Source organism: Egretta garzetta, unplaced genomic scaffold, assembly GCF_000687185.1.
Source record: "Egretta garzetta isolate BGI_Z169 unplaced genomic scaffold, ASM68718v1 scaffold504, whole genome shotgun sequence".
Taxonomy (NCBI): domain Eukaryota; kingdom Metazoa; phylum Chordata; class Aves; order Pelecaniformes; family Ardeidae; genus Egretta; species Egretta garzetta.
In genome coordinates, this window is record NW_009259535.1 from 969,995 (window position 1) to 991,933 (window position 21,939).

A 21,939-nucleotide genomic window follows, 5' to 3' on the forward strand; every position below is an offset into this window, starting at 1 on the left:
CTCTGCACCTCAGGTTTTACTGAAGATTTCATGAATCAGAAAATTCTAAAATCTTTCACTTGGCAAGTGATCTGAAGCTGCCATATATGCAAGAAAATCTAGTAAAATGCATCTGCCTTTTCTTACTCATTTCAAATATGATCTGTGTCTTTCTTCACTTATCTGAGTAATTTTTCAGGCGTGGTGGTTTGTTGCTTGGAATCAAACACTGAGTAGCACTTCAGATGCAGAAATGAATTTAAAATTGTACACAGGTCAAGATTCAAAAGCTGAAACAAGTCATTTTCTACTGTAAAAGCAGATAGCTCAGGATGGAAATATACTTGTTGTCAGCTCTTGGGCCTAAGTTTGTTATTCTACTGTGGCTGGGTAGCAGTGCCTGTTATTCCAGTTGCTTGACCCTTCTCATGATAAGATGCTGTTTTCAGTTATAGTTTTACAGAACTTTAATGGTCTGGTTCGAGTTTTCCATGCCAGATGTTTGCCTCAGGCATGAATTCTGGGGGAGAAATTTCAGTCAGAAGAGCTCTATCCAGCCATATCCAAGAAGGCAGCTAAGATGTAGCACACTTTTTTCCCATGCTAAGAAGTTCTGGCCAATTTTCCTCTGACATCATCTAGAGGCCCTATATTCTGGGGCTCAGCCAGGCACACTCACAGAGAGGGAAAGTTATGCCTACAGTGGCAGACTGAGGTCTGAAATGTCCTCAGTTTGGAACTTCAATTTTCTGTTGAAGTATTTTTTCTGCATATCTAGGACTGCCGCATCTGTTAATTACTCAATCAACAGATTGTGCGTAGCCTTCACAAATTTTCTCTATGCTGCATTGTAAGCTTTTCTTCCTAAGAGTTAAGTTACGAGCAGTTATCCCGTTTTTTTCCCGTTCTACAGGGATTTTTATAATGCATTTGTCATCTTCATATCTGAGTTCCTTCCACTAGTGTATTAAGCACTTTCCTTATGTGTAGCTTGTTCTTTCCCAGTCTTCCTTTCCCTATGCATGTTGTGCACAATTTGTTTGGGTTTGGGGGCTACCTAAAAGGCATGTGCTATACTGTGTTAGGTTTGGCATAGCTGAGGCAGCATGTCTTTTTCTTGAGTGGTGGGAGTGTCCTTATTTTCTTCGGAAATTTGTTCCACAAAGCCATGCAAATTCCCTATATGAAAGGTGAGCTCTATGGTTAGGAGGGAGAGCTCTGTTTTGCATCAGACGTGGACATGTTAGTCATGGTTTTCATCAGGGAGGCTTACGTGGACCTTCTGCAGGGTTGAAGCAATTAAATGCTTCTAAAATAGAAACTGAAACCCTGAACAGGACTTAATACTTTTTTAGGTAGTATAGGGAGCAGTTTTCATGAATTTGCTGGAGAAAACATTTTCCTGTGGAATTCTGTATTAGCTGTAAGTTTCTTATGAGGCTGATGGCGCTACGCCCAGGAGTATTGCATTGTTTTAGTCTAGACAAGAGGTGACAAAAACACGAATAACAGAGGCCAATAAATTGCACCAGCGTGGGACAGAATCTCTTAGCCAACTGGAGGTAGTACAAAGTATTACTCATGGGTACTGCTATGCAAGAGCTTAGCACCGAAGAGGAATCCAGGAAGGCTTGTGGAGGCTGTGCGGGAAGGTGTGAGTGTACTCAGCAACAGTTCCGCGATGCAAGCTCTATCAAATATGCATCATTGTTGAGGTCATCTATAATATTTTAGTGATGGATTACGCACTGATAGGGATCAAAGTATGGGAATTCGCACTGCCAGTTACGGCCCTGTGGATGCTATGTTGATAGGGATGGGGTTCTTGTTACCTAGTTTTAGATAAGTGTATGGAAGATAGTCATCTAGCGACTTTACAGTTCATGGAGAAAATTAAGCATTTTTAGGCTCTAATTCATCAGACCTGTTTTAGACATCTGTGTTTGTTGTCTAATACATGCCTGTTTCTCTGTGGTTTAGAATTCTACGTGCAGAGAATTCCTGCCTCACGTCTGTGTGCCTGTGTTTTTTAAATCTGTTCTGTTGTCTCCTTCAAGGGTTCTTCTCGATTCCCAGAGTGTTAATTCAGGTGCAGGGTATGTCATGGACCACTCCAGGTGGAAGAATGATTGTCCCGTTCATAAATGTCCTGGGCATTTATAGAATACCCATTGGCACTATACTCTGGTTAAATCCCAGAAATGGATGGAGTTGTATCTATCTGTTACTTCTTAAAGCTAATACCTGGCTCTGTGTCACTTCCACAGTAAGATGGTACTGCCAAGGAGTGCTACACACCACAAAAAAAAATAGCCTTCTAATACGTACTTCCTCCCAGCCCAAAAGAATGTGAGCATCGACTAAAAGAGGGCTGTTTCCTTATATGTAAAGTTACGTTGCCAGACTGTAGGTCTTCATGCTGGTAGCCAGCTTTTAACAATTCTTGGAACTGGCCATGCCCCAAGTCTGTCTGCTAATCGCAGAGACAGTAGATGCCCAAAAGCTGACTATGCTTCTGAAAGTCGTTATGTGATTTAGCTACAACCAGACGCTCTTGGCCTGACATTTGTCCTAGTTGTTTTCCAAATGCTGAATTAATCACACTCTTGCCTATGGGGTGTGATCTCTGTTTTTCTAGTTTTAGCCACCCATTGTATGGAACTTTTGACAAAACATGAGTTGAATCTCCATGAATGCAACCACACAAATCTGAAAAATCTGATTTTTTCATTCTTTGCATTCCTTCCCCTTCCTTCCAATGACTATGAAAAAAACTCCAGACAACCTAAGAATACGAGAAGTTTATGGGGGTGAAAGCAGATGATGAAAACCTCAGTGATTTTCTCTTGCCTCACAAAGTTTCTTAATCACTAAATCTGAGAAAGGAGCTTCTTTCTCCTCTCTGTTTTTTCTTGCTGAAGATTGGCCAGCAGCTACTTTTCATAGGAACGTGCATTATATTAAAAAAGTCTCTTGGTTCAGAGGGCTGTTTTGTAGTGGAACTTTCTTTTTTTGCATGTAGTCAAGAGAACATAGACTGCACATTCCAGCCACATTGAAAAATTGGATTTATTTTAAAAAAAAAAGCATAAAAATCAATGAAACCTTTTCCATAAATGCAGCTGTTGATTCTGAAGGGACTTCTCGTCTGCCACCTTTACAATTTGACAATCTTCAGAGATCAGGATAGTCCATTTAGGCCTTCCCCAGAAAGATTAAGACCTTTAGCAGGACTGGCTGCTTCAGGCACTCTGTGTAGCTTGTTTGTAGTTTCTCTTTGCATTTGTTATTGCTTTTTGATAAATCGTAATTGGTAACTGAGGAGGCAACCAGTGCCAGCAGATGTAGAACTTTTTTAGAAGCATATACCTACACTCACAGTTGCTCTGGAAAATCTCCAGAAAAGTAGGAATGATCTCCATTTCTAAGAGTTCTTAATGAAGGACTTCAAGTTATGCATTTTAAGCCCCTGGGGATGCCAGGAGGGGAGAGGAAGGAAAATCTCGGTGTTTTCTAATCTCAAGACTTGTCCTTATGGGGAAGTTCTTGCAAAGTAAATTAAATAAGGTTATGTTAGCACACTTGTGAAATTTATAGCAAGCTAGCCGCTCGACCGACTCTTTCTGTAGATACTAGAGTGCACTTCAAAGTGAAATAACCTTGCACTCATAAAACAATAAGGAAATAAGGTGGTGTGGTGGTGTTAGCAAGTACTGCACATCTAGATTTACTTCATGATAGTTCAGTAATAGCCTTCTTCAGATGGTTTGGGGGGAAATGGAATAATCCCATGGTGAAATTAGGGCCCATACACTGCAAGCTGAATTATTCTGGTTTAGAGGGTCTGCAGTTTTATTCTGCTTGAAGGGAAGTACTTTACAGTTTCCCAATCCCACTTTTCTAGTTAGTGGAACATCTGGCTATGTGGCAACAGTGTCTCCGTCAGCCTGCAAAATGGATGCCTCATTGTAGAAGACAGATAGCATGTAAGGTAAAACAAACACAAGCAGAAACAAAAAAATACAATAAAATAAAAGGATTTTTTTTAATAAAAAGAATGTCTCTTCAAATACCTAGCAGCAATTAGAGGAGTTTTATTTATAGCTTACTGTTGTCTTCTGAAAGATGGAAGAGAGTTCATAGAATAAGTATTAATTACTGTTTCATCTTTGTGCCATAAATGTAAAATAAACAAGAGGATAGTGAAATTTGACTTTCATGAATTGCATTGCTGTGTTTCTCAAAGTTGTTTGTGTCTTTGCCCTTAATAAAAAACTCTCTATCAGACAAAAGATCAGGGCCATCAATTTTCAGTGCTGAAACTGAAAAGCATCCCACAACAATGTCTTTCAGGTTATACTGTTCGCAGGAAAAGGTTCTGAATCGGAGAGGGCTGAGTGGGTGGAGAGAACAGCATGTTCCCAGAGAAGCACGCTTTGCACAGCTGAATCATTGTGAACCTTAGCCATAACACAGCGATTGAACTGGGTTTCATTATTCCTTCAAACTTCTTAATTCTTGCTGCATAATATGTAAGAGTGCACTTGAGAAAATGTTGAAAGGTGCTAAGGCCTGTTATTTTGTTATCAAGCTTACCTTGGTATAAAACTGAAAAAACACCATTTGTATCAAAAGAATTACATTTGACTTGGTTAAATGAGATTCTAATCTTGTATCTACTTTCCCTTTTTCTCTTTTTTCTCAGTGGTGGGAACAATTAAATGAATGCACTGCAATGAAAACCTGTCCAGAGAGCAAGAGATAGCTAATAGTGCATAGACTAGAAAGGACCGCGCTATTGGTGTAATACCAATAAATAAGCTGAATGCTGCATTAGGAAACAGCTTTTGCTATGTGAATAAACCAAATATTTTTAGATGTAATGTAAGAAAGAAGAAAGAGCAATTAAGACTGCAGAGATATGGTATGCAAGCATAACTTGCGTGAAATGCATTCTCTGCTTGACCATAGAGTTTTTAGACGTGGAATAAAATGATAATCAGTTCCAGGGCTTTGCAGTCATGTATTTCAAGATGTATTTTAGAGCGGAAGTTTGAATTAGGTATGATTGTTAAAGAAAACTTATGTCCTTTTTTTAAAACCTCTGCTCAGAAGGGGTTGGACCAACTGGGTACACATTTTACAAAGCTGTAAAGAATAATTGTGGCCAGTCCTTTCCCTCTCAAGGGATATTACCTGTTACAAGAAGTGCAGCGTTCTGTCAGCCTGCCATTCAAATGCCCAGCATCCACAGCAAGGAAGATTATCTCTATAGCAAATCCAAGCTTTTCTTACGCTTTTCCTGAGAGAGGCTGAGTGTCCACATGTCACATCAACTCTCCTTGAGACCAGGTTGACTGCTCAGAGCCTTAGTGCAGGCGATGCACAAAAATGAGCTTCTTGTGATTGATAGGCTGAGTGTCCACATGTCGCATCAACTCTCCTTGAGACCAGTTTGACTGCTCAGAGCCTTAGTGAAGGCGATGCACAAAAATGAGCTTCTTGTGATTGATTTAAGCCTTAAACATAGTAAAGTGCAGAAAACCTTATTGCTGTGTCATCTTGAGCAATGGTTTTTCAACCTGCAGTTTGCAGCATGCAACTAGGAGCCTGCAGAAGATAATTAAGGCAGAGCTTGCACAGTCAGGCTGAGCACTACCCTCCACAGGCCTCATCCCAGGATGTGCTCTCCATCATACCTGCCCAGATGTGCTCTCCACCATACTTCCCCAGTGTGCCACTCCATTCTGGTACTTGAGGCATCCTCTTGTACTGACACACTATGATGTCCACATGGCTTCTTCCATCCTTGCATGCCTGGGTCTCCTTTGGAAGGAAACTGGGATGCAGGGGGAAACAGGGAGCAGCCTGGCACATCTTCATCGAGGGCCTGGATCAGTGCTTATGATACGCTGTGAATTACTTTGGGCCCTCAGTGTAAACTCCTTCAGATATAGACAACCCTATGATCAGTTGAATTAAATTCACAGTGTAGGGATCTGCATTTCCACTGGGAAAATGCATAGAGGCTTACAGTGCAGAAGAAGGTGGGAATTAGTGGGCAAGAGTGATGGGACAGGTTAGAATTGCGCTGCCCCAAAGCACGTGCAACGAGTTGCAGGAACAGCCTGTGCAGGTGAAGTGAACTTTATTTCCTTGCAGCTCATTACCATGCAACAGAAGGGCCAAGAAGACCTGTGACCTCCCTAATTTTTTGAGCTGTCTTGTAGGTTCTGTCATATGAATCAAAGGATGAGGTAGGCGCTGAAAGGAGAAGGCAAGGGTGCTGTGCTGTTCTGTTTGCAGCTGTGTGGCTCAATGAGCAGCTGCCCTCAAAGCACTGAACGTGCTGTTGCTCAACCTCTTTCCCACTACGTAACACAGAGGAGCATGAATCACACCAATTAATGCTAACGAAGGAAACTCCTCGGTCATCCACAGTTAGTCTGCATCAGCCTCAGGGCCTGGGCTGCAGGGCTGTATTCAAGCTATGGAGGCAGAAGTAATCTGCAGTGTGCCCTGCAGTCTCTTCTCCGTGTCTCCAAATGCACTACGGCCCTTTCTACCTCTACGGCCTAAATTTTCTTCCAGAGTGCAGCACAGGATGCTGCATACCTGGGCATGCCGTTAGAGCAACGACCGGGTGTGTATTCGCAGACAGGACTGGGAATCTCTGCCAGCTCCCACATTTCAGACAGAGCCTATACATGTTCCAAATGGACTTGAAAAAGCCCCTGACTTATGATACTGTACTGATAGAGCTATCACCATGTACTCTGTGTGGTCTGATTTCAACTCCTCTGACTGCTTCTGACAGCTAAAACATGTTTGAAAATTGCAGCAGATCGCAAGGATTAGTTTTTCTTTGATCATAAAGCTAGCTACGTTGAAAGTGATCCCATGCCAAACTCACGATATGTAATGCAAGATTTTTCTCAGGAAGTCTTTTGGAAGAAAAACCTATTTTTTTTTGTTTTGTTAAAAGCCTGGATAATTACCTTACACGCTAGTGATTTATCACTTGACATTAGGAAAATCTAATTGGTTACACCAGAGAACCAAAACAAAGCCGAGGCGTGAGTATGTAACTTGTACTGTATACCTGGTAGTGTGGATTATTTTGAGAGTATAATGAAAAGCTTTTCAATGAATACCTAATGAAGGAATAAATAGATACCTGCTAAAGTGGCATGTGCCTGCCTAATGAATGACCCAGATTATTGAATGCCTGTGGTCTTTATGAATGGAAAAATATGTTATACATCAGTTAGAGCTAAACGGAGCCTGTCATTAGAGGAGCTGGATTACATGGCTGTTTCACGCTTCTTCTTTCTGTTTCCTTTTTAACTTCGGAATATCAAACAACCAGGATTGTTCTCTAACATTAATTGCTGTCGTTGGATTCTTGACTGCAGAAGCATTCATCTAAAATGTGTCATTTGGAAAAACTCTTGTTCTGTGTGCACTAGGTGTTGCTCACTGCAACAAATTGTGATAGAAGCAAGTGTTGCAGCAGGTGAGGGTACCCGGGTTTTGGTACTGCATGCTGCGTTGTCCTGCCTGTCGTGCTGTTCAGAGAGGGACGGATGGACTCCAGGGTGGTTTTAGCATCAGGCTAGGAGTCACGAATATGGGTTCATGTCTCCACTCTGCAGCAGATGGCCCTGACCTTGAGCAAGGCTTTTATGCTGTCTGTACTTAGAATCATAGAATCATAGAATGTTTTGGGTTGGAAAGGACCTTTAGAGGTCACCCAGTCCAACCCCCCTGTAGTGAGCAGGGACACCACTAACTGGATCAGGTTGCTCAGAGCCCCGTCCAGCCTGGCCTTGAATGTTTCCAGGGATGGGGCCTCCAACACCTCTCTGGGCAACCCGTTCCATCTCTTTATATAAAATAAGGGCAGCAGTGCTCTGTAGTGTATTGTTCTGAGGACATTTCAGATGTCAGTTGACTGGTACTGGGTAGACGTGACATTGTTGCTGGAAAATACTTTCTGTGAGATGTCCGTATTCTGTTGGAAAGGACAAGAAAATTTTCTAGATTGTTTATTTCCTTCTCAGACTGCAAATGAGGATTGAATTATTTGGTTGATTTCATCAGGCTGAGCTGTGGAATACTCTTTGGGAACACAGTGAGTTACCGCAGCGTCTGACTGCCTTTCAGGGAGAGTGCGATGATGAGGGAGACAGTGCATTGCATTGCATTTCTAATTATGTTATCTGCATCCTCCATTAGATACTACCATTCAATTAAGACTAGACTTTGTTATCCCCTGATAATGGAATCATTCATTCTTACCATGAAAGCACAGTATAATATTAAAACCAGATCATTTGAACAAAGTCACCATGTCCCTCTCCCTCTTTCTCAGCCACGTTTAACATAGACAACATTTCCCCCTCTGTATTTTTACTGATAGCCAAACGCTTAGCGATGTACCAAGAACCAGATTCTGAGGAAGATGAGGCAGCCCCAAAAGGAGGAACTCTGTCCCAGCGTGACAGTATCTGCAGCCATCAGAGCATCAAAGTAATCCACAGAAGCCAGAGCACCAAAACCCACCGGCGCACAGGTAGCAGAGCTGAAGCAAAAAGAGCAAGCATACTCTCGAAGCACACTGCGTTCAGTAGTCCAATGGTAAGTCATGAGAACTAACACAGTGTCCTGTATAAAGATAATAGAGTAATGTCCTGAAAAGGGAAAGGTAAAGAAACCTGTAGCACACTGTGTACCTCTTACAGACTTCATCTTGGCATTTTTCTTCTGTAGTCACAGCTGTTGGTACAACAACAATCAAGTGTTGGCATAGATCTTACCTAAATACCTTCTTTATGGGAACAAGATAAAGGTAGACAATCTGAAACCTTTGCTTTAATTATGCCTTGATTTTGAAAAGAAAATATATGCCTTCCTTTTATCTACAGAAGCTGAGAGTAGCATAAGGTTTGAGGTCAAAGATTCTAATTGCTCTGCACATGCCTCTTCTCTTTTTGTCAGAGGATTTTAATACAAAAAAGCGCTGGGCTGGACACTGTGTATTCCAATTCTTAGACACTGTTGACATACACCATAGCATAATTTTTCATGTGATTCAAGGTTATCAGTGGATTGCATGTGTTGTATTTTAAAAAAAATAAAAAACTTTACATTTCAAAATGTTGGTGAATTTACGTCCTTACAACTTTGCTTTGTTTAATTTATTTTATACTGTTGTAATTCCATGGAAGTTTTACATGAGCTGAATGGTAATAAGAGAGCAGAGAAGCCAAGTCTTACCTACCTAGGGATTTTGCATTGTTGCACTGTTGACACAAATTCACCCTTAAAACAAGTTGCAAATATAGACACAGAAAGATGCTGTTTGCACTGGTGGAACTTCTTGATTTCAGTGAAGAGTAAGCTCTTTTGGTACAATTCCAAGCTGCAGTTTTTACACACAGGGTTCTGTGGTTGCTCAGACTCATCAGCTGCTGAGCATCAGCAGATAAAATTCTACTGAAGAAAGAGCCTTAGATAGGTTTATCTTTTAATCTTTTGTATGCTTGCATCCTCCTATCTTAAGAAATACTGGAGTTTGCTCTGACAAGAAATAGATTAAATAAGTGGAAAGTGCTCTGTGTTTCAGTGTAAAAAAACCCACATGAATTACCTTCAAATGTGTGGGTGGTTGTTGTTCTCTAACAAACAATCCAAGATGGTTTCATTTTATTGTGCTGATGTAAGGCCGAGCTTTGAATGTCATTGCTGTCTAATTTTTCCACACTTCTGGTCTCTGCAATGTACCACCCCTTAGTAATAGATAATAAATGTCTTGAATTAGACAGGAGAGAGGGAGGAATATTAGAATATAACTCTTCTCCTATCCACTACCCCCAAAGTAGATGAATATTGCCGCTGTAATTATCTGTAGTGAAAAAGCTGGTAACACAGTTACTCACATTTCCATTTCTATCAGCAGTCTCATTGTTAACTGCTTATTGTCTAGAATGTGTGTCTTACAAACCTCTCCACCTCCACTCTCCGGTGTCAGGCCACCATAAAATTCTTGATATTGACACAGTTTTGGATGCTTTGATGGCTTATTGCTGCTTTGGAAATTTGCAGAATCACAGATATTAATCACTGCTATTTATTAATAGGAGAAGGACATCACACCTGACCCGAGCTTGTTAGAAAAGGTGAATGAATGTGCAAAGCATCTGGAGGTAATGAGGAGCCACGAAGAGCCATTATCCCATCTGAGTCCAGAACTATGTGACATTTTTGACTTCTTCATCGCTTTGACTATATGTAATACAGTTGTTGTTACTGCACCAAATCAGCCCCGACAGAAGGTGGGTTAAAGAAAGAGCAAAAGAGAGTTTAAGCCTCTTTTGCATTGATACTAATTTATCTTGTAAACTGGGGAAATGAAAACCTCCTGTTCTAGTGTGAGACAACTCTTAGAATCGCTATGTGATTGAGTGGGTTTAGTTAAGCATTAGTTAAATGCAGTATGTCAGCTATTTCACTTACCTTCAAGGTAAGATATGCTTTCTTGGACAATTTCAAGATACTTCTGAAATTTTCCTAATTTCTTGAACTGTAACTTACTCATTTAATAAATGTAAGTATGCGTGTAAGTACATGTGAAAACTAATTTGTGAATGTACGAGACTTCCCATAAAAGAATAGAAGCTGTCTGTGAATATTTTGTACCTACAGATTACATTAAGAAAAGGCTAAGACATTTTATAAAAGTTTAAAAAGAGAATATACTTGAAAAACATAGCTTAAAACTTTCAAATTTTGTAAAAGATGCATCTTAAGCTCATTATGAGAAATAATGATCATTATTGCTTAAATCGGCCTAAACCAGCGTCATTGATGAATGAGAATTTCAAAAATGCAATCCCAAGATGACCTGTAAGACAAAAATATACTGGAATGTAGTATTAAATCTAGCCAGCAGCTGGAATTTCCATTCTGGAGAAAATTCTGAGAGTTGTTTCTGTTCCAGATTGGAATAAAAAGTGAACTAGTCTGCAAAATGACATGGTTTTGTGCCAGGGAAACATTTGGAGAATGCTCAATTCTGCTGTTCCAGGAATGCTACACTGTTATACAATAATTTCATGTATATTACTATGAATATGCTATTACCATTAATAACATTGTATCTGTAAAAAAGATTTACGTAAACGGAGATGAGTGATAAAACTGAAGCAAAATGCTTTGATGCTGGAAGAGAAGGTGGCGGAAATTATTTATTTCAATATGTTCCTACTGAGAATGTTGTCAACACTGGCATATTCTCATAAAACTTTTCTGATACCACACTTCTCAACAGAAAACTCTTTCATTAACTTTTTTTTTCATTACCTTCACTGAACAGGCACAAAGAATGCCAATGTTTCCTACTAATGATAGGTTTTAGTATGCACTGCTGATGGTGGTGCGACGTTGATAGTCTGTCCATCAGTCATATCTGAGGAGGTGAAAGAAGAAAAAATGTTTTTAATACAAACATACATGCTTTTACACAGGGGAAAAATTCTGAAGTTCTAGTAAGTTTTTTTGCTGTTGAGTCAGTTTTGTCCATTTACTTTCCTTTCTCAAAATACAAATGCCATTACATTTTGTTTTCAAAGAAATTCTCCTCTTTAGTTGGAGCTGCATAGACTGAATATCAATGTCAGAATTCTTGTGCAGTTTTTCTTCCTTTTTTGTTCATTTGTTTGTTTGTTACTTCTCAAGGTTAGAGATCGATTTGAACTAAAATCTCCAGTAAAAACCATAGAAGACTTCATTCGAAGGTTCACTCCAAGTCGCTTGACCTCTGGATCTAACAGCAGCAGTTCATCTAGCCTAGCTACAAGCAAATCAATGCACAGGTTTGGTTTAAGTGTGCTTTCATCTACATCTACGGATAGCACTTTATTAAAACTGGAAGAGAAGCTGGCATACTCTGCGCAGATGAATAACAATGGCTACAGCTCCCAGCAAGGCCGGACAGCTGTGGGGAGTGGACCTGAGGAAGGAGAACTCCGCTATGAAGCAGAGAGTCCAGATGAAGCTGCTCTCGTCTATGCAGCAAGGGCATATAACTGTTCTCTGGTTGGAAGGCTGTCTGACCAGGTATCAGTGGAGCTACCTCACCTGGGAACACTGAGCTTTGAAGTATTACATACATTGGGGTTTGATTCCATCAGGAAGAGGATGTCAGTGGTGGTCAGACATCCTCTCACAGATGAAATAAATGTTTACACTAAAGGAGCAGATTCAGTTATTATGGATCTTCTTCTACCCTGCGCTTCAGGTACATCTCTTACTTACCTTTGTGGGAGTGAGGGTGGGAGGGAGGCGGTTCTGATTCACTGCTGAAAAACTCATCATATCTTGTTGCCTTCTCTAGCAGGCAGGTCTGCTTGCTTTTGTTGTGAATATAGGGAATGGTAGAATGGCAGCCGTCTCTCTTCTTTTATAATACTTTGTTATTATGGCAAATTTTCTGTCACAGATTACTGGTTCCTCACCATAGAAGAATGAGTAAAATTAATTTCTGTACAAAATATTCTACTAGCAAACTTTATTTTGAAGAAATTTCTTGAAACTGCCAAAGCCATTTACATTTCTTCAGGAAAACCTGCCTGGCAGTGCTTGGCTATTTGAGTATTTTATATGAAACCTAAGCACTTCCTATTGCAGCTCCCCTCTCTTGTTTCGTTTGTGAATCTTTTCATCCTTTTGCTGCAGTATGTTTGCATAAATCAACACATTTATGCTGGTTTGACTGTGACACTAAAGGGCACTGTGAATCAATCAGCCACCAAGACAGAAAGGTGGTGGCAAAGAAGGAGAGATGCTGTTCAGTTGAGAAATCTTGGCTTCAAATACGTAGTTGAGTAGTAGGGAATAGGCACGTAGCTGTGAACATGGAGTACTTCCCTAAAGCATGGAGTACTTCTCCAGCACCCAGATGTCACATAAAACAAGGACAACTTTAAATAGCTGCTAACTGTAATTGGTTGGATTCAAGAAGAACCCTGTAAGCTTTCAGAAGTTAGAGGAGACACACAAGTTTCAGTTTGCATGAATCAGTTTGCATCTAATTTACTGTGTTTTCGACACTGAATTTAATCCAGTGTTTAAAGGTTACTCCAGTATGAATGGACAGAGCCCGAAAGTGCTAGAGGTACTCCCCATGTTTCACTACTGCATTGACTTTGTGGTTACTTTGACATTAGTTGGAGTAAACAATTGTGAAAGGCTTATACTGTGTAATTTTAGTTTAATGAAATACAGAAAAATGCTGGCATTAGTTTTCTGTTTACAGCCATATAAATCAAAGCTGAGCCAAAAAAATTAAGAACAACTTGTCCTTAACTAACAACAAAGTATTCATGAATAATTTTCTAGTAAAGCTCTGATAGCACAGAAGGTACATAGAGCATCTGTGGAAACTTGTTTCCCTCCGAAGTACTATACAGAGAATTTGTAGTACTGAGAATTTCTACTAACACAGATAGAAAATAATGTTTGGAAATGAGTTCTCAGGATGAGAACTGAGCATTAAAAAGAAAAGAAAAGATTATTTTATGCCAAGTCTTAAATATTTTGTCACCATATAACAGACTATGTTTGAAGCTGCTGCGTCCACTCACGGTAGACTCAATGATCAAGGAATTTTCAGGCAAATTCCAGGCAGATCCAGGACCCACCGCGGTAAAAACAACTAAGCCAGTTAGAAACTCAAACAATGGCGACATTAGCGAAGGTGGTGTATGTCAGAGAAAGGGAGGCAGAGTTCCTGAAGATAGATGTTGGCAGTGAGCAGGTTCTGTAGCTGGGCAAATACAGCGATTCCTCCATCTTTACAGGCAAGCAGATTGAAGGTGGCTTTGAAATTTGTGCCTTTTTTTTGGTTGGATTTTTTTTTAGTTTTTTAGCCCAAATTGAACTATGAGTTTTAGTGTATTTTGCTTTTGCAAGCAATGTAAAGTGCAGCCACTAGAACCTCATAAGCAGTTTCCCTTGTTTTATGGCCCTCTAAGCCACTGCTGGCTTCAGTAATTCTGTACGTTTCAGCGGATCTGTCTGAAAAACGCTTGACGTTTCTCTTGAGCAGCTTCACTCCTGGAACTGAATTTGCAGTCTGCCTGCAGTATCCTAATGTCAGTGGATGTATTGTCAATTCCTGAGGGAATGGCATCTTTTTCCTGTTACGGGGAGGTATTGCCCAGGTAGAGGGAGACAAAAGATTTAAGCTGTGGCTATTACCTGTGCGATCTGTCAGTGGTTTCATCCTGTTCTCTGGTGATGGTGGAACACGAGTGCGAGAGGAGATGCAATGCTATGAGAATTCAGGCACTTGTCATTTCAAGGAGTTGACCAATAAATGAATCGACACGGCAGCTAATCCCAGTGCTCGCTCTTTGCTGTCTTAGTGCCTCAGGGACATGTACATTGTACACCAGTCAAGCGTGCGTCTTGAGACTGTGGTACTTGTGCCCTTAGACTGAAGGACCACGGCAACACTGTGTCTGAAATCTCCCAACTCAAACATCACGTGGCATGTCTGGGTCCTATCAGACACAAAGGTCCCTGTTTGAGAGGAAGAGTATTTTGAAACATGATGTGAGGAATGGCCCAAAATCAGAAGCAAAAGTATTATGTTGTAGCTTCAGTTGTGTCTTATAGAAAATCAGAAATTGCCATAAGCTTCAAAACTTAAAAAGTTTCTGAATTAACGCCATTTGCTCTGTACCTGGTTGAGACCATAAAACCTGCCGTTTTCTGATAGCACACAGATATTTCCAAAAGCCTTGAAATTATTCCCAAGACTGTATTGGTTTTACTTTATCTGAACAGTCACCGTGTTCATAAATAAGAAAGTTACTGTTTGAGTCAATACCCAGCTTGCACAGGAACCATGAACATAAGTCCTTGAGAAAACAGTGACTGGGCTGGCTTTCTGCAGCTTGCAATTATGGAAGGAAATGAAGCAAGCAGAACACCACTAGGTCTCTATCATTCGTCTGGAGAAGACTTATTTGCTGGTTTTCACTGACATGGTGCATGTGGTCATGCTGCTCAGCACGGGCACTGCATCCCAGCTAAAAAGACTCTCCACAACTGGGTTTTGTCTGCAAGAGATTCCTTCCCCCCTTCTAACTTCTGAGCACAAGATGAATCTCAGGGTGGGGCTTACGAGACACATGAAGAGCTAGAAGGGGGTTTAGCTGTCACTGGTATGCTGGTGGAGAAGGGAGATGCAGTCTTCCATGCTGGAATTGAGAATTCGCACAGAAAATGGTGTGCCCATCTCTAGTTGTAGAGAATCACTGTCTTTGCTCATGGAAGGTGATATAAGCCTCTGACTGATCACTGCATCAGTGCCCCGGTGTTCAGACAGATCTGCAGTGATTAAGACTGCTTAACCTTAAAGGGATAGAAACAACTTGCAATGTGTTTAAGCACCTATTCAAGTTTGCACCATTGGAAGAAAGAGACACTCCCATAAGACAATTTCATGTGGGATATGCAAAAAATATGGCATTTCTCTCTAGAACAGTAGTGTATCACAATAAATTAGGAAGAATGCTTGCCTACTTTATTCTTCTAAAGTTAAAAAAGCTGTCTTACTAATACAAGAAGCCTCCAAGAAGGTTTCCTGCAGTACTTCTCCCAGAAAAAAAAAAATTCTTACATTACACAGCCAAGTCACATATGCCAAAAGGATTATCATGCACAAACAGAAAAGAAGCTAAATTAAACTGTGTTAGGCTGCCAGTTCCGTATATGCGTATTCCCACTTCATGTTGCAGCTGAATCTACTTGTGAGCTGTTTTAATCACTTCTGAAGGAACCTGGTGGTGTGTGTCAGAGCCACATGGTATAGTGTAAGAAAGGGCTTTCCAATTGCAAATAACATATGTACGGATATTCTTCCAGAATAATATAACTGTATTGTCCCTTTGAGAAAATCAATAGTGATAGTACAGGTAGCATTAATAGATAGATGGACAGACCCACCAGGGTATTCCTACCAGTATTCACCACATGACCTTGATCAGAGATGGTACTGAAAGGAAGGTATGCATGAAATACCACAATCTTCATGGAGTCCCTCAGGAACAGCTGGGTGTGTACACTCTGAGCTTTACAGACCTAGAGAGGATAGGACAGTCTTTAAAAATGAGAAAATAGCTATACAGTGACTAAAATGCGCTGATAGATGGTTGAGATAACAGGAACAAAAACTACAATATTGGGATTCCAAGCTCCCATCTCCTTCCTTCCTGCAACATCAATACTTGTAAGTGTTTGTGCTGGAGGCTCTGAACACCCGGGTAGACACTGTGCTGCTGTATAAATATGAAAGTGCTGAATGCTGTGTACATTTATAGACAGGCAGACAGATGTGGATATACATGGTCACGCATAGCAAGATCAAACTGGGGATGAATGCATACTGGGAAAATGGGCCCTGAAAAGCATAAATAGTAAGATATTTGTGTAATTTAATTGAAATACCTGTATTAAGTGCTTACTCTAAGGGTATAGTGCATGTAGGTTCTCAGTATGGTCAGTTGAGAGAGGTGAGCACATCCAGTGGTGAACTGAGATCATATGTAGTAGGTCTCTTCAGGTCCTCAGCCTTCTGGTGATGAGTGGTGCTCACCTGACTCTGTGACTGGTTACTGTGCAAGTACCAGTAACACAAATATTGCGTTAAGGAACAGTTCCAATTACAAAAATATAAGCCTGAAATGATTCTACACCCCCAAAAAAACATGCAGGCTTTAGGAAAAAAAAAAAGTTATATGACATCATGGAATAGGAAAACCTGCCATAAGGTACCGGTCATTCTCACTCAATGATTCCAATCTAAAAACTTACCAGCTTGTACATTTACTTTACTACTAATCCTGCAATCATATTATTTAAGATTGCTACTACAGTACATTGTACATGAACCTGTCTTGATCCTAGATGATAAAAGAGGTGCATATCACCTGTTTTTAACTTTTGAAGACATCATTTCAGGTAATGAGATGGAACAAAATGTATTACCATCAAATTTATTACTCTTTTTGGATCACAGTGTGAGAACATTGAACCAATCCTAGCTAAAGAGAGGAAAGGAACAGATGCTCAGTCCTGATTTTGAGCTCTTAGCCATGGCTTTAAGTGAAGAGTAAAGCTAAGTGGAAGCTGTGTTGCTACATTCAAGGTAGAAGCTTCCTGTGGGGTCTACACAAGTGTAAATTCTCTTCTAAATGAAATCACAGTCAGACCCAGAACTTCTTGCATTGACTCAGTCCGATGGGTAGTATCGGTACAGCAGTCACAGAAGTACCTTCATACACTTACATATACAAAACAGAGCACTGCTTCTGGTTCTTTTGAAGTATTAACCTTGGTGGAAAACTAAGTGCTATTTTTAAGTAAGTGTCATTTTTCTGTACACAATGAGATGTGGAGAAGTGTTTGCTAGTAGCGTATTTGAAAGCATACTTCTCTTTCTGACATTATTGTTTGCTGTGAAGATTTATCAATTTTTCTTAAAGTATTCAGGCCAAGCAAATACGTAAGGAGTAAGAAACAGAAGGTCTTTCTAACACACGTTCACAATGACTTTTGAAGAGAGAAGGCAGAAAAGATAGAACAAAAAGGCAAGATATTTTTTTCTAAATGGAATGTTTTACTTGAGTTTCTCAGGAGACATCAGCAGATCTTTAAAAGTATCAGTTCAAAAGTGCCGGCACAGTGAGTACTGTAGACAAGTTTTTATTCTCTGAGGCCATTCAGCTGCTGTTATTTTTCAATCACTAATTTCTTTTTTTATTCTTGTCTAGATGACCCTCGGGGCAAACATCAAAAAAAAATCCAAACCAAAACCCAGAATTACCTTAATCTGTATGCTGTAGATGGGCTGCGGACCCTCTGTATTGCAAAAAGAGTAAGTAAATGCAGACTCTTAGTTTGCTTTTAAGGAGAGTCTTGACAAAGATTACTGAAGGCATTTATTAATTTATTGTTCTCGATCCATAACTTCTTTTTCATTTTATTCTGTAAAGTATGAATGCCTCTGCATCACATTGAATGTGCCCTCACATACTCTTTTTAATAGGTTCTCAGCAAGGAAGAGTATGCCTGTTGGTTAAAAAGTCATTTAGAAGCAGAATCTTCTATTGAAAATCGTGAAGAACTTCTATTTCAGTCAGCACTGCGGATAGAGAAGAATCTGCATCTGCTAGGTAATGAAATGAGAGCTGGTCATGAAATCAAAATGTGTTAAAAATTCTGAAAGCTTGGCTATGAAATCTATTCTTTCCCTTAAATGGTTTCTGACAGTACAGAAATTGGCTTCTTTTGGACTTTGTCATGGCTGTCATGTGCAGCACCACAAAGGAATGGGATATAATTAACATAACAGACATACCCTGTTTTCCTTGCTCCTGCCATCATTTTATCACTAGTGAAATGAGTGGAGTAATACCAGGGATGAATTTGACACAATATCATAAATGGGAACTGCTGCTCTAAACAGGAGGAGGACTTGGCCCAAACTGTCTACAAGATTCCGTTAGCTTAGTGCCACTTCAACATGTCAAGAGACTTCTGTGACTCCAGAGGCACCAGAGACACTCATAAAGCAAAGGTCATAAACTGCATTTGTGAGAGGCATCAACTGTTATCTACATCAGGTTCAGCTCATGCACTTGGGGCCTGTGTATTCTGTGGAAGGGGATTGCAGTACTTCTTCATGATGCAGTTAAAATCAGTGTATGTAAAACGTATTCCAAGAACTAAGCCATACTCTTCCTCTGGTGAGTTGAGATGTTGAAAGCACTGAGATTCTAAAATGTATATATATTCACTATTATTCCAAGCATCCAACTGCTTTCTCTGGCCAAGAAACTGGGACATTCCATAACACTGTTGGAGATAACAACCTTGACTAATTGCCAACAAGCCCATCTCTGGGAGATGAGATCCACCTCACCCAACTCCTGATGTATCTACTATGGATCTCTAAGGCTCCCCATATAACCAATGGAGAGACAAAAAAAAGAAAGTGCAGTTCATTTGGTCTGTCTTAGATACCCACTTTAGGATTAGATGAATCACGCCCTGGAAGTGTCTTTTACTCTCCTCTGACTTAAGGGGAGCATGAGGTGACTAATTTGAACCACAGTATTCAGGAAGATCCCACCATGGTTATGCCTGTTGGCTCTGGCTACACTCAGGGCAGGGAGTGAAAGTGAACTGCCGGTCAAATAAGTGAGCTCTAGCCAGAAGTAAACTACCCGTTCAGTCATTCCCCAAGAACCTAATACTGTGGTTTGTATCTTACAGTGTTCAGTTATGGTTAAGTTGTGGGAATAAAAAAGTGAGTCTGGAAAAGGAGTATCTTTTCCTTTGTACACTGTTTGGGTAATAATAGCTTTCCCAACATTGCCCTAACAATGTGTTTCCACCTACATGACTGGTGCTCAGACTTCAGGTGGACTTCTACTGCTAAAACGGGTTTTTTTGAGGGAACAATCCTAGGAATAGCAAATAGCAGAGAAAAGTTTACTTTGCTTTTCTTGTTGTTCCAGGTAACCTGCATGTCTGTTCACCTCCTCATTCTCTAGTAGTGAGGGCTTACGTTTCCTCGCATTGAAACCTCTCTGAAACTCGGTGGAGCACTGATGTATCAGTGGTGACACTGAACTTAGTCTTGCGTGGCTTTTGCTACAGTATTTGAAAATCTTGTCTCTGTCAATTGATTTATGAAAGCATAAGAAAGATACTCAGTCTCTTAGAAACAGGTAGGAAGATACATTGAAAGTGTGGAAAAGCCACATTTTACTTTCACATCATGGTCAACAGATTTATGATTTATTCTCTGCTATATCTCATTTGGCAACCAGCATCTTTCTGCAAGAGCAAAGAGCAGCAACAAGTCTGGAAAAGGTTTATGTCTGCAGCCTAATGTGCTGTTGCCAAGCTGCAGTCCTGCTGTCGTTCCCCTTCAAAAGGGAGAAATCTCTAGTGACCCAGCCTCTTCTAGTTGAGGAAAGGCAGTTAAGAACTGAAATGATCTCCTAGAAGCAATATCTTCTCTAGCAGCATTCAGAAGAAAAGGTAGAGATACAGAGCAGAGAGGCAATAAGCAAAAACACATCAGCCTTGTGAACCTCTGAGACTAGAAGTGGCATCAGATTGCTTTTGAAGTTTTGAATTCTGGATTTGTTGTTGACTGTTGATGCAGATGATTGCTCCAGCTACTTTCTGCTCCTCTCTCTCGATACCCAAAAAACCCCTGCCTGAATCTTGCAACCATTGGTAGTTTAGCTATTTCCCAATAAAAGTGACTGCTGTTTTTTTTTCAAAAATCCAAACTTACAATTTGAGGTGAACCCTAAGTGTTCATTTAATGGGCAATATTTTGTTTTTTCTATGTGCTTAGGTGCAACTGGCATTGAAGACCGTTTACAGGATGGTGTTCCAGAAACCATTGCAAACTTGCGCAAAGCTGGGTTGCAGATTTGGGTTCTTACTGGAGACAAGCAAGAAACAGCTGTTAATATTGCATATGCCTGCAAGCTACTAGATCACGATGAAGAAATCATCACTTTGAATGCTGAATCACCAGTAAGCAGATCCAATACACAAGTTTACTTGTGAACTAGCTTTGCTTTATTTTCAATTTGTACAATTAAAAGTTTGATGCCTTTTTTTTTCCTTTCCCTCTTTTTTTTTCTTCTTTTCCTGCTTCATCCGTAATTTTCAGGTAGGACATGTCTTTGAATACTTTTCAGTGACTCATGCTTCTAAGTCGTAGCGTCATGTATCATAAACTTATTGAAGACATGTAACTGTGTGTAGTGGGCTCCACCATGAATGAAAATATGCCTTTCTTTGGTATGTGTTCTCAAAACGTCCCTGGTTTTGCATATTGGCACTAATGGGTCTCCAAAAGCAACCTGTTCTTAAACATGTGTTGAGAAAGAAAACAAATTATTACCTATTGAGAATTTGTGCTTTATTTTGCACCACTGAAATGTAGTATTTAGATAACTCAGTCATTCATGTTTTCTCAGCTGGCTTTTTCTCTGGAGATAGAAGCAATAATTCAATTTCAATGCTAACACTGAGGCAGAAAACGACATCTACAGTAATGCCTTGCTTCCTAACAGACCTTTTCTAATTCTTCTGAATTACTGATCTTTCCTGTGCTCAACTTGTTGCAAGCAGACAGTCACAAAGAGTTTACTGATACGGTCTAACATACAAGGAACCAGACTGATAGTGCTATAGTCCTTTAATGGGGTGATAAAATTGGACTTCAGATCAGCAGAGGAGAGGTAGGCCAGCAGTATCCAGCTCCAATTTCTTTCGAAAAGGAAGAAAAGATAACAGCATTTTCCATTCTTGAGTGTGTCAACTGAACTGGTAAATTGATTTTCCATGATCTTTCTTTTTTATCATACTTTGCCGTAAGACCAATAGAATTTCATTTTAAATGTTCATATATTCTCAACAGCATATTTTAGTTGAGTATGGCTAGGAGAGAGAATTCAGCTTAAATAACCTTTAATTGGCCTTTCACAATGCATAACTGTTTGATCTGAATTGTAGGCGTGTACATGGTGTTCATCACCATACTTAACTTGGTACTGATACTGATTATATCATTTTCCAGCACTGTTATTCTGAGAAGGAGCTAAAAGAAATTAGTATAGCATACAATACTGCATGTTAAAGAGGAGTTAGATTTTAAGCCTTTCGAGTCCTCATTGCTGTCATATCTTCTGCAAGAACTAAGTGTGTTTAGAGCAAATGGAAGATTATTAGAAAATTAAATTTTAACAGTGCAGCAAATATAACACATTCCCCATAGTCCTTATGCCTAACTATGCAGCAAACTAACATTTGAATACATGTTCTGTTCTCTCAAGTGTATTTATTTTGAATTTTTTT

The 21,939-nt window shown here is 40.0% G+C and overlaps 1 protein-coding gene across 1 annotated transcript in view; it reads left to right on the plus strand.

The window, feature by feature from the left end:
• Positions 1-21,939, plus strand: part of LOC104125231 (probable phospholipid-transporting ATPase VA) — a 124,700-nt gene that overhangs the window by 87,551 nt on the left and 15,210 nt on the right. Inside the window, exons 10-15 of the mRNA XM_009637655.2 lie at positions 8,402-8,619; positions 10,122-10,316; positions 11,719-12,280; positions 17,823-17,926; positions 18,098-18,224; positions 20,426-20,610. Of these exons, the coding sequence (XP_009635950.1) occupies positions 8,402-8,619; positions 10,122-10,316; positions 11,719-12,280; positions 17,823-17,926; positions 18,098-18,224; positions 20,426-20,610 (1,391 nt within the window). The remainder of the gene's footprint in view (positions 1-8,401; positions 8,620-10,121; positions 10,317-11,718; positions 12,281-17,822; positions 17,927-18,097; positions 18,225-20,425; positions 20,611-21,939) is intronic.